At 43.0% G+C, this 13821-nt stretch overlaps 1 protein-coding gene across 50 annotated transcripts in view; it reads right to left on the bottom strand.

Moving 5' to 3' along the window:
* The window catches only part of MAP2 (microtubule associated protein 2), a 222541-nt gene that overhangs the window by 13673 nt on the left and 195047 nt on the right, over nucleotides 1-13821 (bottom strand). For 26 of the 50 annotated variants that reach the window (XM_032694080.1, XM_032694079.1, XM_032694089.1 and 23 more), the window contains 3 exons: nucleotides 10281-10454; nucleotides 8718-8871; nucleotides 6215-6558 (listed from right to left, as the gene is read on the bottom strand). In XM_032694080.1, coding sequence (XP_032549971.1) covers nucleotides 6215-6558; nucleotides 8718-8871; nucleotides 10281-10454 — 672 coding nt within the window. The remainder of the gene's footprint in view (nucleotides 1-6214; nucleotides 6559-8717; nucleotides 8872-10280; nucleotides 10455-13821) is intronic. The other 24 variants (XM_032694109.1, XM_032694111.1, XM_032694098.1 and 21 more) reach the window with 1 other exon arrangement.

Below are 13821 nucleotides of genomic sequence, written 5' to 3'. Positions count from 1 at the left end.
GGAAAGATACTGAATTGTCCAGGAAGTGGTACCTTCAGTTCTAGCTGGACAGACTGAACACACCTCATCTGACTGGCAGCAATCAGGGCACTGCTCCTAACTGCTTTCAAAAGAGGGAGAAGCATCAGCTTGCGGCTCCTGTAGTCAGTGGAAGTTTTGTTAGTGACCAGAGCCCTACAAGACTGCTCGTGACCCTCCTGACTGTGGTTCACAGTTTGCCCTCAAGGGCATGATGCAGGTTTTACAGATGGTTGAGGCAGAGCAGTGATGTTCTCTGTGGCTGTGGCCAACTGAATGTCAGATCTGAAACCTCCTAAAGCCTGGCAGCAATTGCTTCGTTTTTCTAAAATATAAGTCAGGAAGAAGATCTAGGTTTTTATCCAGAATAATTCAAGGTTTAACTATACAGACTGTACTCAGGCAAACCTTCCATTAAATGAGTGCAGTCTGAACACAGGAGCTGCAAGATGTTATTGCTGTCCAATATTGCAATTATCAATTTCAAAATTCTAAATTTTGAAAACTTGAAGATTAAGGTTATAAGCTGTGACAGAGTTTCGAAGGTGTACCTGAAACTCGTAACTTCTCTTGGCATTTGTAGATCTGCAATTAACAAGATATGAATAAGTGTCTAATTTTCAGTCCAGAATAAATTCCTTCAAATGTCTTGCAAATCCCCAAAACTGGGAATGTGCAAAGGAAAAAAAAACCCAGACTGACAGATAAATTTATTTTACAGTTTTGAATTGTTGACTTGACAAATGCACAAACTTATTCCAGTAAGTACAGCCAGCAGTGTGGAAACAATTTCTCCCCAGTCTCTCACTAGCTACATACCATAACAACAGCCATGTTACATATTCTCCACACCTCTCTGTACAGCTGCCTCCTGTGCCTCTGGTTGGGGAAGGCACCAAGCTTGGCCCTCTCAGGGACATTCTCTTAACTCAGGCCAAAATGGTTTTGGCTCAACTATGCCTCAAATCACAATGGACTGGAAAAAAACCACATGATTGTGCCAGAAGGAGATGGAAGAAGGAACCCAGCAACAGCTGAGACTGCACTTTTTGCTAGGCCTTATTCTCCACCATCTTTCAGGACATTCTTCACCAGCCAGTGCACCAAGAGTATGCAACCCAGACACTCAGATTAATTTTTGGGCAGTCATCAGTGATCATAATGTGGCGCAAAGACACACGAAACAGGAGGAGGAGCATTTATAAGATGCCACCTCAAGAGGAAATTACTGAGTTCTGAGTTGCATTTCTCCAGGACATGCTCAGTTCTGGTGCCCCAAACAGACCTGTCTGTCCCTGCACTGACTCTGCATCCTGGTAGGCTGTTGCTGAGGCAAGGAACATGCAAGAAGTCTACTGTTCTCTGCAGACTGGGTTGTAAATTGTGGTGATGGGGGTGTGAGGAGGTTTTGGGGGGGAAACTCTCCTGCCATCCGAACTGATTTTGAAGCTAACAAAAAACTGTGCAAAGACTACAACAGATACCCATCCAAACTTCACTCTCTGCCCAGCTCTGAGATATCTTCCCCGTGCCAGTCTGTTTTATCATCTTACGCAGATGCCTGTTCTCCTTCCCAGAATTCTTGTGGCTTCTGAAAAGGGTCTACTGAATAGAGTCTAATGAACAGTGTTTGGTAGTTGTTCAAACTTTTTGACCCACGACTAATTGCACTTTGTTCTCTACAGTTCAGAGAAGATGGTAAAGTTCTTAATCTTCCTAAAAACCTTCAGGGAACACTTAATTCTTCAACATGGCTCAAGTGTTTAATTTTTCTATGTCTCATCTTACTTCTTAAAGAGTTCCTGGCTGTCACTGTAGCTAGTGATATTTTAACGGTTATGCATGACATACTCTGTACAGCTCCATTCACTTTGATAAAGCTCTGCTACTTCTCATCCACTGAAGCTTTTGCCCATGGCTAAGATTTTACATATGTATTTTATGAGTAAATTAAAACAAATCTAGGTTGGCTTTATCTTCAGTTGATGGCCTATGATGCTTTATAAATACTTGTCAATAATGAAAAGACTCAGTGGACTTTTGTATTCCAATATGGTTCAAACCCCATTCATAGACAGAATTTCAAGAAGAGAAAAATATCTGAACCAAAAAAATGAACTCCAACCAGTCCTGACATCTGAAACAGATTTCCAGCCCCTTCCCCCAAGCTTCCCTTGGGCTGTCTGAGAAATAACAGATACAAATGGGTTACTTTTGAAAGCACAGCATTTCCTCCACAGCTGATGCAGTGTGAAAATCCATCTAAAGCCCAGCAGACATACCCATGAGCTAGTCGCCTCTGAGCTCTGCCAAGAATTATACATTTCACCATACTCTACTGTGAAGAGAAAACCAGACAACCACCTACTGGCTGCATCACAGAGCAGAGAAGCCCTCATTTCTCCAGACTGCAGAATACCAATTAAACACATCTCAAGCCATCTATTCCTAGTAGGAGCTTAATGCAGTGCAGAGTTAGCTTGCTTCTTCCCCTAGAAGCATGCGCTTCATACTACCAACCCCCCCCCCCGTCAGGTGGAACAATTGCGCACCTTTTGTTTCTGTGGCTGACAAGTCAGAGCTGAAGTAAAATAAGTCTGTCTAACGAGCTTTTGATGAAATTCAAGGCTGAAGCACTGCAGTTCTTGATTCATTTAGCATTCAAAAATCCCCTGCTTCTTCAGTTCCGCAGCTCAGCCTCTGGAGGTTTCAGAGTGCAGCTTTCTCTAGGACAGTTCAAAGTTAAGAAAAGCCCTTGTGCCAGGTTCAGATATGCCTCTGCTAAAACAATAGTCTGTCTCCAAATGACACTTCTGGGCTGCATATCTGTATTTCTTTAGTGATTTACATGTCATGTTTATGTACTTAACTTGTCTAGATGCTGGCTTTTTGTCTGCTTGTTTTTCCTGTGGTTGTTGCTATCGGCAATTCCAGTCCAGGTTATAATCAACACTTAAAGCAGACAGCCAAGAACAGCTCATTTCAGCCAGGGCAATATTTGCTACCAGACGTTAAAGAAGCAGACACAAGGAAATGAAATTAGCTTTCATGTGTTCCTCTCACAGACCCTATAAAATCCAACTGCAGAAACCAGAGAAGAATTATCCTAAAACCTCTTGTCTAGACTGAGCAACTATGGCATAAACGAGACATAAAGGAAAAACTCAGTGGGTCTCTCTTTGCCCAACCCACAGCTCAGTGGCCACATACCACTGGAACTAAAAAATGCTTTAACTTCAGAGACATTGTGTCCACTCAGGAGATATCCCCCGTGATGCCTGCAGGAGAGAAGTGCCAGCTGTTGTGCCATCCTTCACTGCCGAGCAAATGCTGTGCAATTCTTTAGAACTGCTAAGGAAATGTAGCTGTCTAGGCATGGTGTGAACAAAGAAATACAATCTGCTGTGGCTCCCTGGTCTTGTACAGTTGTTACGGTCCAGAGAGAGTACCAGGGAGGAGGAGGACAGACTACCATGGTGCTGGTTTTGGCCCCATGTCCAGCAGCTGGGCCTGTTATCAGGAATGCTAATCCAGAAGCTCAGTCTGCACTTGTGTTCCTGGAGCCCCTGCACTGTGACCATCTACTACACAATACGTCAAACAGGAGAGGAGCTCCCATACAAAATAAATACACCGACACCTGTCAAAATACAGGCAGAACCACCTTTGCTGAGGCATTATCCTCCTGATTTTATGAGTAATTGGCTACTGTCCAAATCCTGGAAGGCATTGAATATGTTAATTTACCATGAAAACAGGATCAACGCCTAAGAGATACCTTACTGTTTAAAAGACAAGCCTGTTCTTCTCTAGAAGACCTGCAGCAGGCACAGGGCTGCAATGTTAACTTTTATCCAATTTATTATTTTTTTTGAGACAGCATTAGGCAAACCTCACTGTTCTTTAAGTTCCACTATGAATTCCCAAACTCATGCAATACAGGAAACACTGTGCAACCCAGCTTCTGGAATGTCTCGTTTTCAGGACAGCTGAATGGGGAGCATGTTATTCACCCTGATGTCCTGTCCCTAGAGGAGCCTGAGAAATGAACTTTTCATACAGCACTCACATTGCCACTGCTCTCACTCAGCAATCCTAGGGAAGTAAAAGGGAGCTGAGTGTTTTTGTCATAGGGTTCTGTCCAGAATCAATATGAAATACACAGGTATTCCTTACAAAAAATACATCAACACATCCACAAGACTAAGTTGCCCATATTTTTAGCATAAATGTTGGTAAGCTGTTGCTAAGTCTTTTTCCTCATTCAGCCTCTTTGTTTCTAAATAAACCAGGATTTCTTTCAGGTTATATATTTGGGTTTAGAAATCTTTAAATATTAATAGAATGCATTTCTTCGTCCTGTAAGCCAGAGTAACAGTCCTTCCAAATAGAAAGACAAATTGCTTGGGCATGATTTTGGCTTTTAATGCCATCTGTGTTAGCACTTCTGCATTGCCCAAAAATGAGGGAAGACTATTCCAGCTCTGGCTATAGCTCTGCTTGGCAGGGCATCAAGCACAGACTCTTCAGAAGAAGGTATAAGCATCATACCTCAGGAAGATTTATTGTGCTCCCTCTCTAATCATCCCTCAGTCTCCAAAAGCTTCTGGTTAGTTAAAAGCCTATATCTTTACTACCCTTTCCAAAGTTTGGCAAGTTCTGTCTGTAATAACAGGATTTCAGCAAGGCCAGGTTCAAGGTCCTGCTCCAGGGTCGGGATAATCCCAAGCACAAATACAGGTTGGGCAGAGAATGGATTGAGTCCCTGCCAACAAGGACTTGGGGATGCTGGTGGATGAGAGCTGGATATGCCCTGGCTGTGTGCATGCACAGCCCAGAAACCAGCTGTGTCATGGGCTGCATCAAAAGAAGAGTGACCCATAGGTCGAGAGAGGAAACTTCGCCCCTCTACTCCGCTCTTGTGAGACCCCACCTACAGTGCTGCATCCAGTTCTCTTCCCAGCACAGGAAGGACATGGACCTGTTGAAATGAGTACAGAGGAGAGCCATGAAGATGCTCCAAGAGCTGAAGCACCTCTGCTACAAAGACAGGCTGAGAGATCTGGAGTTGTTCAGCATGGAGAACAACCTGGAGAAAAGAAGGCTCCAGGGAGGCCTTAGAGCCCCTTCCACTGCCTTAAGGGGCAAAAAAAGAGCTGGAGAGGGAGTTTGGACAAGGGTATGGAGTGATAAGACAAGGGGGAATGGCTTCAAAATGACAGAGGGCAGGATTAGATTGATATTAGGAAGAAATTCTTGATGGTGACAGTGGTGAGGCACTACTAGTACAGGCTACCCAGAGAAGTGGTGTATGCCCAATTCCTCAAGTGTTCAAGGCCACATGGGAGGGAGTTAGAACTAGATGATCTTTAAAGTCACCTCCAACCCAAACCATTCTGAGATCCTTGGATTTTGCCACCACACACATGTTCAGTCTTTAGCTGAAAGCAATCCTCAGGACAATGTGCTTCATTGCACGACTGCAAGGTATGAAATTACCTCTTTTTTTCAGCTTTAATCACATCAAGATGTCATAGAATTCTTGTTCTTTCAGAAGGTGAGAAAAGAAAATCCTGATCTGTCTTATTACACATTCTTATGTGTACAGTTTTCTTATAAACACCCTCTAGTTTATACAGTTTAAGCCCTATTCCTGCTTATTCAAACCCTGCAGCAAGAAGAACAGTTAAGTCTGCCTCCTTCCACCATCTTTAACTCGGGGTGGATTTACCAGGTCGGAGGCTGCAACCCTCCTTAACTTCAACACAATGCGCATGTCATATAAAATGGCACATATAAAGAGCAATGGTGCTATGTGATCCTGCTCACATCTATCCGGGTTGCTTTTCAACTCAAATTAAACCAAGTCTCTTTTATTTGCTGGTACTGATGAAGACTAAGTAAGCAGCAACTGCAGAGACTCAGGCTGAAATGTATCCAAGGCATGGAGTGCAAACTCTTGTTTGAATTTTTTTCAGCTGATCTCAATGAGGCACTGTTAGTTTTCAGGTCACAAAATGCTTTCTGAAGATTGCCCTTGTCCATGCCATTTAACATTACCTAAACAATCAAGGCATATGGACAACAGAAGTAGCTTTGCAAGGTGACTCAAAATGACTTGTATCCCATACCTATCCCAGAGTTGCACACATAAGATTAACTGCACATGGATGAACATAATGAGTGGAATCCGTACCTGCCCTCCTTTAGGCTGGTATTTGATATTATCCGTTGATCCAATTTTGGACCTGACATTTTTGAGGTCAGGTAGAGGCTGGTTAATAACTCGTAGCTGCTTTGGAGTGGCTGGAGATTTAGGAGGAGTGCGAATTATGGCAACTTTTTTCTCAGTAGGTACCAGTATTGCAGATTTGGGGGTCCCAGGAGTGTGGGGGGTTCTGGAGTAGCTGGGTGTCCCTGGGGTGCCTGGGGTACGAGAGGCATAACTTGGTGGTGTCCCTGGAGTGATGGCAGTGGAGCCAGGAGTAGTGGGGGTAGAAGTTCCACTTTTTCCTGTTCTGCTACGAATTGGCTCTGATCCTACATGAAAGAAAGAAAAACAGCATTAGGGCACAGAAATACATCTCTTCTTCCCTTTGTACTCCCAAGATCATTCCTGTGTGCCAAGCAAGAACAGCAGCCTGTATGTCTGTCTCTGTGCCTTCCTTTGCTAATCAACCTGCCAGGAGTTACCCTACCTTGAGAGGCTGAGCCATTGCCCACACACAGTGACTGAGCTCTCCATTCTGTAACATAGCTGCTTCCCACAAAACCTATGCTTCCTGCAAAGCTTGCTAAATAAGGCACAACATCACACTTACTTCCATTTTGGGAAAAGGATAAGAAGCACCCTTAGAATCTAACCTTTGGGACTTGATCCGATCAACAACCTGACTAGCCAGTGAGAATGCTGTCACCAATTTCAGTGGATTTGGGCATTAAAAGAGAAAGTGGGAAAAATTATGATGGTATTCCTGGAACTAAAGGCTCTGAGTGCCTGGCTGCTGCTGGTCACATGCCACTGCTGGTAATCTGCAGCTGAACCCTGGGTGGGCATTCAGCTGAGCACAAGCCATGGCTCTGCTGTGTGGATAGGCAGGTGTCTTCACATTCAGCTGCTGGTTTTCATTAGTGCAGTGAAAGAAAGCCATTACAGGAGGCAACCTTTATAAAATTAGATTTTAGATACATCTGCATGCAAGTCAAAAAACCCCAAACAACTATATCATTTTGTAGCAGCTTCGTTCAGTGTTTATGGCATTGCCAGTGCTTTTCACCGAGTGGAAGGATCAGTTTAGTTGTGCTTTCTGCAGCCAGCTCTGCTCCTAACTCTCAAATATAAATAAACAGAAGCTGAGATATCTCCATGTGCTGCTTAAAGTAAAGCTTCGCTGAGAATACTGAGGGAGAGAAGGACCAGAGCAACCCCCCAGGCCTGAGAATCTCAATGCCAAATGGGAGCATGTTGTATTTCACCTTAAGATGTGCAGGAATTATACATCCACTGGACCTCTCTAAAGCATCCAGTGGGACTAAGCAAATTCTTATTTAAAGTATTTTCTAATTTTTCTGTTTATGCAATGATGGTGGCCCAAACCTAACACACTGCTGTCCTTGGGGTCTGGGGACACTTTTTGCTCTACACTATTCATTAGATACACTGAACATACTTCCCTCACCTCCAGTTTCCCTGAATATTTTTTTCTTTCCAAACCAACCCTAAAGCCTCTCACTATACTAACTGAGACAGACGGGGAATTAATTTTTTTCCCCACCTCATTGCAGCTTTGGTATATTTATTTTTCTTTCCTCAGCCCTTTACTACATTGGCAAATACTCAATGGCCCCTCACTCTCAGTCAGAAGAATGGGCTGCTGTGGCAGCTGGGGGGCACTGTGCTTACAAAGGGTCTCTGTTTTACTCTTGGAGCATCACACAAGAATTTCAAAGGACTTTTTTTTGAAGAATTTAATAATCTACTTCCCTTAAGCTGTATTAAAACGGGTTGAATTGGTTTCTAAAGACAGAAAACAGAGGAATTCTTATTGGAAAGCAGGAAGCCACATGTGAGTTCTGAGGCCTGGGCTGAATGCAAATCTAGCCAAAAATTCTGGGGGTTTTGGTAAAATTCTCTTTGACCTGTAATTCCTTTTCACTTGTGATCTGGTATCTTTGGTCCTCATAAAAGGACCTCGCTGGTTCACTATCCCAGCTCCCACCAGTGAGTCACTCCACTAGCTAACATTCAATTCTCAGCAGAGATTTCATCCTAGGATGAGAGTACAGGAAGGTAACTACTGGGAAACAGCAAACTAATGACTGTAACTATCACGTTCGCTTTTCCAAGATCCCTCAGAATATTCTGTGTTGCCTTCCTCAGTTTTGACTCATTACTTCTTGCTGCTGTTTGTAAATGCTGCATGTTAAATACTGCACCCAGCTCTGTGCTCATTGCAAAGGCATCTTCTACTAGTCTGGGCAGCAGTCCTGGCTCTGGGCATTGCAGGTGCATCCCGTCCCCAGTTTCAGGCACTTGGTATCTGAACAAAACCAGCCTGTGGGGCTCTGATTTCCAACAGCACACCCTAGACCTACCCCTCAGTGTCAAAGGTAGGCACACATCCTGCTATGGCAATGTGACAAATGTAACAAGGGTGGAGACACCCGCAACAGGAGGGTTAATATGCAAAAAAACATACGGGTAGTCCGTCGTACTGAAGAGGAAAGAGAAGCTGTGAGGGAGAGAGAGTTCTCCTCTCTGTCTCGGTCTCCTGATGCACCTCGTCGAGGAGGAAGGATAGAGGAAGGTCTCGGTAAAGAGGAACGCTTCTCGGGACTCTTGCTTACTCCATCCTGATAGCAGTAAAATAGAAAAGGGAGGTTTAATTTTCAAAACTCACTCTGTGGGCTGTGATTTCTCTCAGTGTATATACAGAGAGGGAAACCTCACGTATGGTCTCAGTTTACTCCTCACACAGGAACCTGTGGGGACCCAGTCCCCTTCCATGCTCTGCTTTGCTCCTTGGTGCTTCTTTACTGCATGGAAACACCTGACAGTCGTTCCTGAGCTACCCAAGACACAAATGGATACTCCTGGATCTAAATATGGATGGATTCCACACTGGGCTCTTAAAAAGGTTTGCTTTTAATGCAAATTCAAGTTCAAAGTAAAAGAATTCTCTTAAGCTCAAGTGTGAAATTCCTATGTGAGTTTACCTGCAAAGTAACTGCACTATGTGTGCCCAGAATACACCCCACAGTAGCTTGTTGGGCGTTGTGTGATTTTTTCATTTTTGAACGCTAACACTAACTTGTAATTTTTTTATGGAGAAAAATTTTTAGCTACAGCTTTTTTTTTTTTGGTGCAGCATTATCAATCCTAGTGTTTTATTTCCTTCTGTACTAAAATTATTACTTTTTGAAATCAAAGTAATTTTGAAATTACTTTACCATGGCAAAGTAAACCTCTCTTTACCATTAGAGCAATGGACATGTATATCAGAATATTTTTGAACTTAGGGGATGGGCAGCCAAAGACAGTCTTGCATAAGCAGATATTCCTCCCAAAAACAAATGATGATGATCCCAATCAGTAAAAGACACAGCAAGCACTGTATTACAAAGAAAATGGAAGTCAACAGTGAAAACAATTTTTAAATGGGGATAGTCAACCAGCATAATGTGGATTTCAAACACAAGTGAAATGTAAGCACAGGGAAGGTGGGATGGACTGCCAAACATGTTGTTAAACTTATCCTGCAACTTCTTCAACAAAGTCCTATGCATTGACTAAATTTGATTCCTAGAGCATTTGGATTCTGCCCTTATTGCTGGTGATTAGAACTGTTCCCTCCTACACTGGGGACTGAATTAGATTTCAAAGAATATTAATTGGTTGAAAATTAAATTTTTTTTAAACTTGGAAGGCAAATTAGTCCTGCTGTTCTTTACCACTTACTCACGTGAAAACGGGTGTAACTTCTTAGCAGTCAATAACGCAGCATCCATATCATCCACAGAAAGAAGATATGTCTTTCTAGTTATAACTTTTGTCACTTCTGTTTCCTCTGATGAATCTCCTTCGTTTTTATCCATTTTCTAGCACAGGTCTTGTAGCCTGATAATCAGTTTTCCTGCCACTGGATGTAAGTAATCCCACATAAGCTTCACAAAGAATTACTCAAATTCAGTGGGTAGAAAATATGATCCATGGAGTTTACCTACAGTCTCCGACCTCTCTCTCCAAACTCTGCTAACCTTACCTTAGCATCTGTTTTTGAGTCTCTTGGGCCTGCTGAGGAGGGCTGAACATAGTAACTGTCTGTATCGAGAATAGTGGCCCTTTTAGTGGTTAATGAGCAAGCTGAGCTGGGTCTTGGAGGAAGCAATGACTTTGCTCTAAACTTTGAGGCAGGAATCTTTGACAAAGAAGCAGTCTAGTCATGAGAAAACAAACAAAAGAAAACACAACATGAAGCTAAACAAAAGGAAAATGCACACAACATGGACCAAAAATAAAAAGCCGAGCTATGAATTTTTACTTTTCCTGTGTCTGGTAATGTGTCTATCATCTACCGCCACCACCTGCGTTTCCTAGAACGCTTCCATCAACGCTGTATTCGAACAATCCTAAACATCCACTGGTCAGATTATGTGACCAATACATCTGGTCTTGAACAAGCAGCAGTCACAAGAATTGAGGCCATGTTACTGAGAACGCAGCTGCGCTGGGCAGGGCACGTCTCCAGGATGAAGGACCACTGCCTCCCTAAGATCTTGCTGTATGGTGAACTTGCCACCGGCTGTCGCAAGAGAGGAGCCTCAAAGAAAAGATACAAGGACTCCCTGAAACAACATCTCAGCCTTGGCCATATTGATCACCATAACTGGTCTACTCTGGCCTCCAATTGGGAGACCTGGAGACACAGCATCTGTAACGCTGCTGATGCTTTTGAGAACGCACTCAGGATCACCCTTGAGGAGAAAAGGCAACGCAGAAAGAATCGTGCCTTGCAGAATATATCATCTAAGGAGTCTTTCTGTTGTGCCTTTTGCAACCGGACATGCCTATCTCATATTGGCCTTTTCAGCCACCAACGCGCTTGCAACAAACGTGGGTACAGCCCTTCCCAAATCTTCGTTTGCGAAGCCCAGCCATGATGATAATGTGTCTATGCAGATCTGACTTGCATGGAATTTTCAGTTTCGTGTTGTTTGACTGAAACCATCTGGGTCTGAGTTACTGACTTGAGGAAGTGCCTTTTTCTCCACATGCTATTTTGGTCTTGTGTTAATAGAACAAAGCTGGTGCCAGGAGTGACATTTAACTGGTACAACTGCTGGTTGGCTGCATTAGAAACAAATGCAAAGCTCCAGGAGCACCAAGAGATCCTAGTCCTTTAAAGTTGTGCATTTGAAATATATCCCTCCAGGTTACAATCAAGAATAAAACAGTGGGAATCTTAAAAGTAAAGTTGTAACAGTTATATTCCCACAACAGCAAGAGGACAAGACAGTATTGCTTCTTGTGCCACTGTGTACAGACAAAATCCCTACTGCACTTCAGATGCTGCATTCTGTGCATTTGGTGTCACTCCACAGAAATTCATAAATCTATATTGACAGTGTGGAGTGCTGGGATAAGGAAACCTGTATGTGATTGAATGCTGACACAATATGTCATTGTGAACAGATACTTGTTTGTTTCTGAATAACAACGTCCCATTGAAAGAACAATTAAAACCCAACAGGATAGACAGAAAAATCTTAGTTGACAATTAGGAGCACCTAAATGCATTACAAATAGGAATTTCCTTGAAATAGAATAGGACTACTTGCTTAAGCAACACTTTTTTCTCTTCCACAGATACAACTGATACTACAAAGAACAACTGCTAGGGTGTTACCTTGGTAGTCCTGATTCTCTCTGTAGTCATGCTAACATGAAATTACACATATGAACATCCCAGTGAGCAAGTCATTCTGGGACTTGTATGGAATTTGAGCCACAGAAAACTTGGCATTTGATCTAAGTTCATCCCCTAGACTTTCTCAGCTATCAGAAAAAGTGTATGAGTTGCTCTTTATCAGAAAATGAGAAAAGAATGGGCAGTCCAGCCCTGACAGGCCTCTGGCTTAAGCTGCATACCCAACCTATATAAAACTGAGACTAGTGTGCTGAATGTCATCCATGACATCACCCACATGATTAAGAGTTGCAGAACTGCCTAACAAACAATTCCAGTCCTACAACACAGCTGAAAGGAGTTCTACTGGATGCCATCATCCATACCAAGTAGCAAGACAAGGAATTAGTTCAAAGGATGGAAGTGCTTTACTATCAAGAATGTATTCCTAGAATGAGTTTTGTGACATATTTATGCCTCTGAGAATAAACAGCATAAAACCAGTGAATAATTATTTTACACAGAAACTGTGGAATATGTGTTCCTGTCACATCAAAGGCTTCTCCGGACTTCGACTGGTTTGTCATAGTTCAATTTATGAGTCTCATCCACCTGTGAAACTCTAGGCCCAATTTACAAGCCCACTAAGGTGTTTATTATGCTGAAACTCTGTGGGAGCAGGTGGGTGGGTGGTCCCAAGAAGCAGACATTCTGTGAACACTTTTCAGTCGGTTTTCTTAACTTGAGATGTAACTAAGCATGCACAGTCTGAGGTCCAAGTGTTCATTCAGCAGTTTCTGCCTTTTTCAATTTGTGGATCATGCAAAATGTTTCCTCTATAACAAGAGGAAAACATTCTGTAAGAGAGAAAACTCTTACAGACTAAGATTTTAGTCCCAGTGCAGAGACATCATCCTTTTCACTCATATGGCACAGTGTTCTCTGTGAATACCTGGATCTAATGGGCATGCTAAAGATGGATGACACTGAGATCTGCCAGTGGAACAGCTGGGGAAAAGGCATGACCTTGAGTTAGTGCACTGCTCTGAGACTATCACAGTCCAGATCCCCCTCATGTTATTTAGGGAGCAAGGCACTTTTTAGCATCAGTAATAGTGGCAGAATGTGGCCCAACTAGACCTAAATAACATGCTCAAAGACGGTAGAACAAGCAAAGAAACCACGTCTCAGTCCCTGCCTGTGCTTTGCCCAGAAAACCCTGCTTCTCTGTTAGCAACACATTACCTTTGACCTCTGCTGGAAGGGCCAGCTGCCCAAAAAGATCTATGTGACCCTGACTGAAACTCATGGATTGCTGAAGTGGGGATGCAGAACTCTCACTTTATTTCAGAGGTGTTCCTAACACATGACAGGTGTTCTCATCATCTTGCTGTGAACTGCAGGTACACAGCTCCTTCCAGCAGATGGAACTGCTCAGCCTTCCCTGAACTTGTTCTGCAAAGCAGTGTGTAAACTGCAGTCTGAACATGGACAACAAAACTGACTGGGTTGGATGATCTAACATTACCAGTGGAGAGGAAAAGGCTGCACTTGAAGGACATAAAAGCTGAAAATCCCAAAGAAAAAAGAGCAACAAAAAAAGGGAGAGATCTTTATAAAAGCAGAGACAAAGACAAGGCACAGAAGAGAAAATGTCCAAGAGTTGTGTGCGTGTGGTAATCAGAGAGGTGAGGCAGCAGGGAGAGCAGGTAAGTAGGGGACAGACTTCTAATCTTTGCTAGAACACAGAGGGCAGGAAAACGAAAGGTGTATAGAACGATAATTGCACAAAATGATTTTGCAGTGCTTATACTTAGAGCACTCCACAAGCATTGAAAATTGCTCAAGTATTGACTCTCTTGTGTGTTGATCATCCCCCAAGAAAAGACCGTAATGA

Source organism: Chiroxiphia lanceolata, chromosome 7, assembly GCF_009829145.1.
Source record: "Chiroxiphia lanceolata isolate bChiLan1 chromosome 7, bChiLan1.pri, whole genome shotgun sequence".
Taxonomy (NCBI): Eukaryota; Metazoa; Chordata; class Aves; order Passeriformes; family Pipridae; genus Chiroxiphia; species Chiroxiphia lanceolata.
Note: the sequence above shows the minus strand (reverse complement) of the source record. Positions and strands in the feature narration are given on the sequence as shown.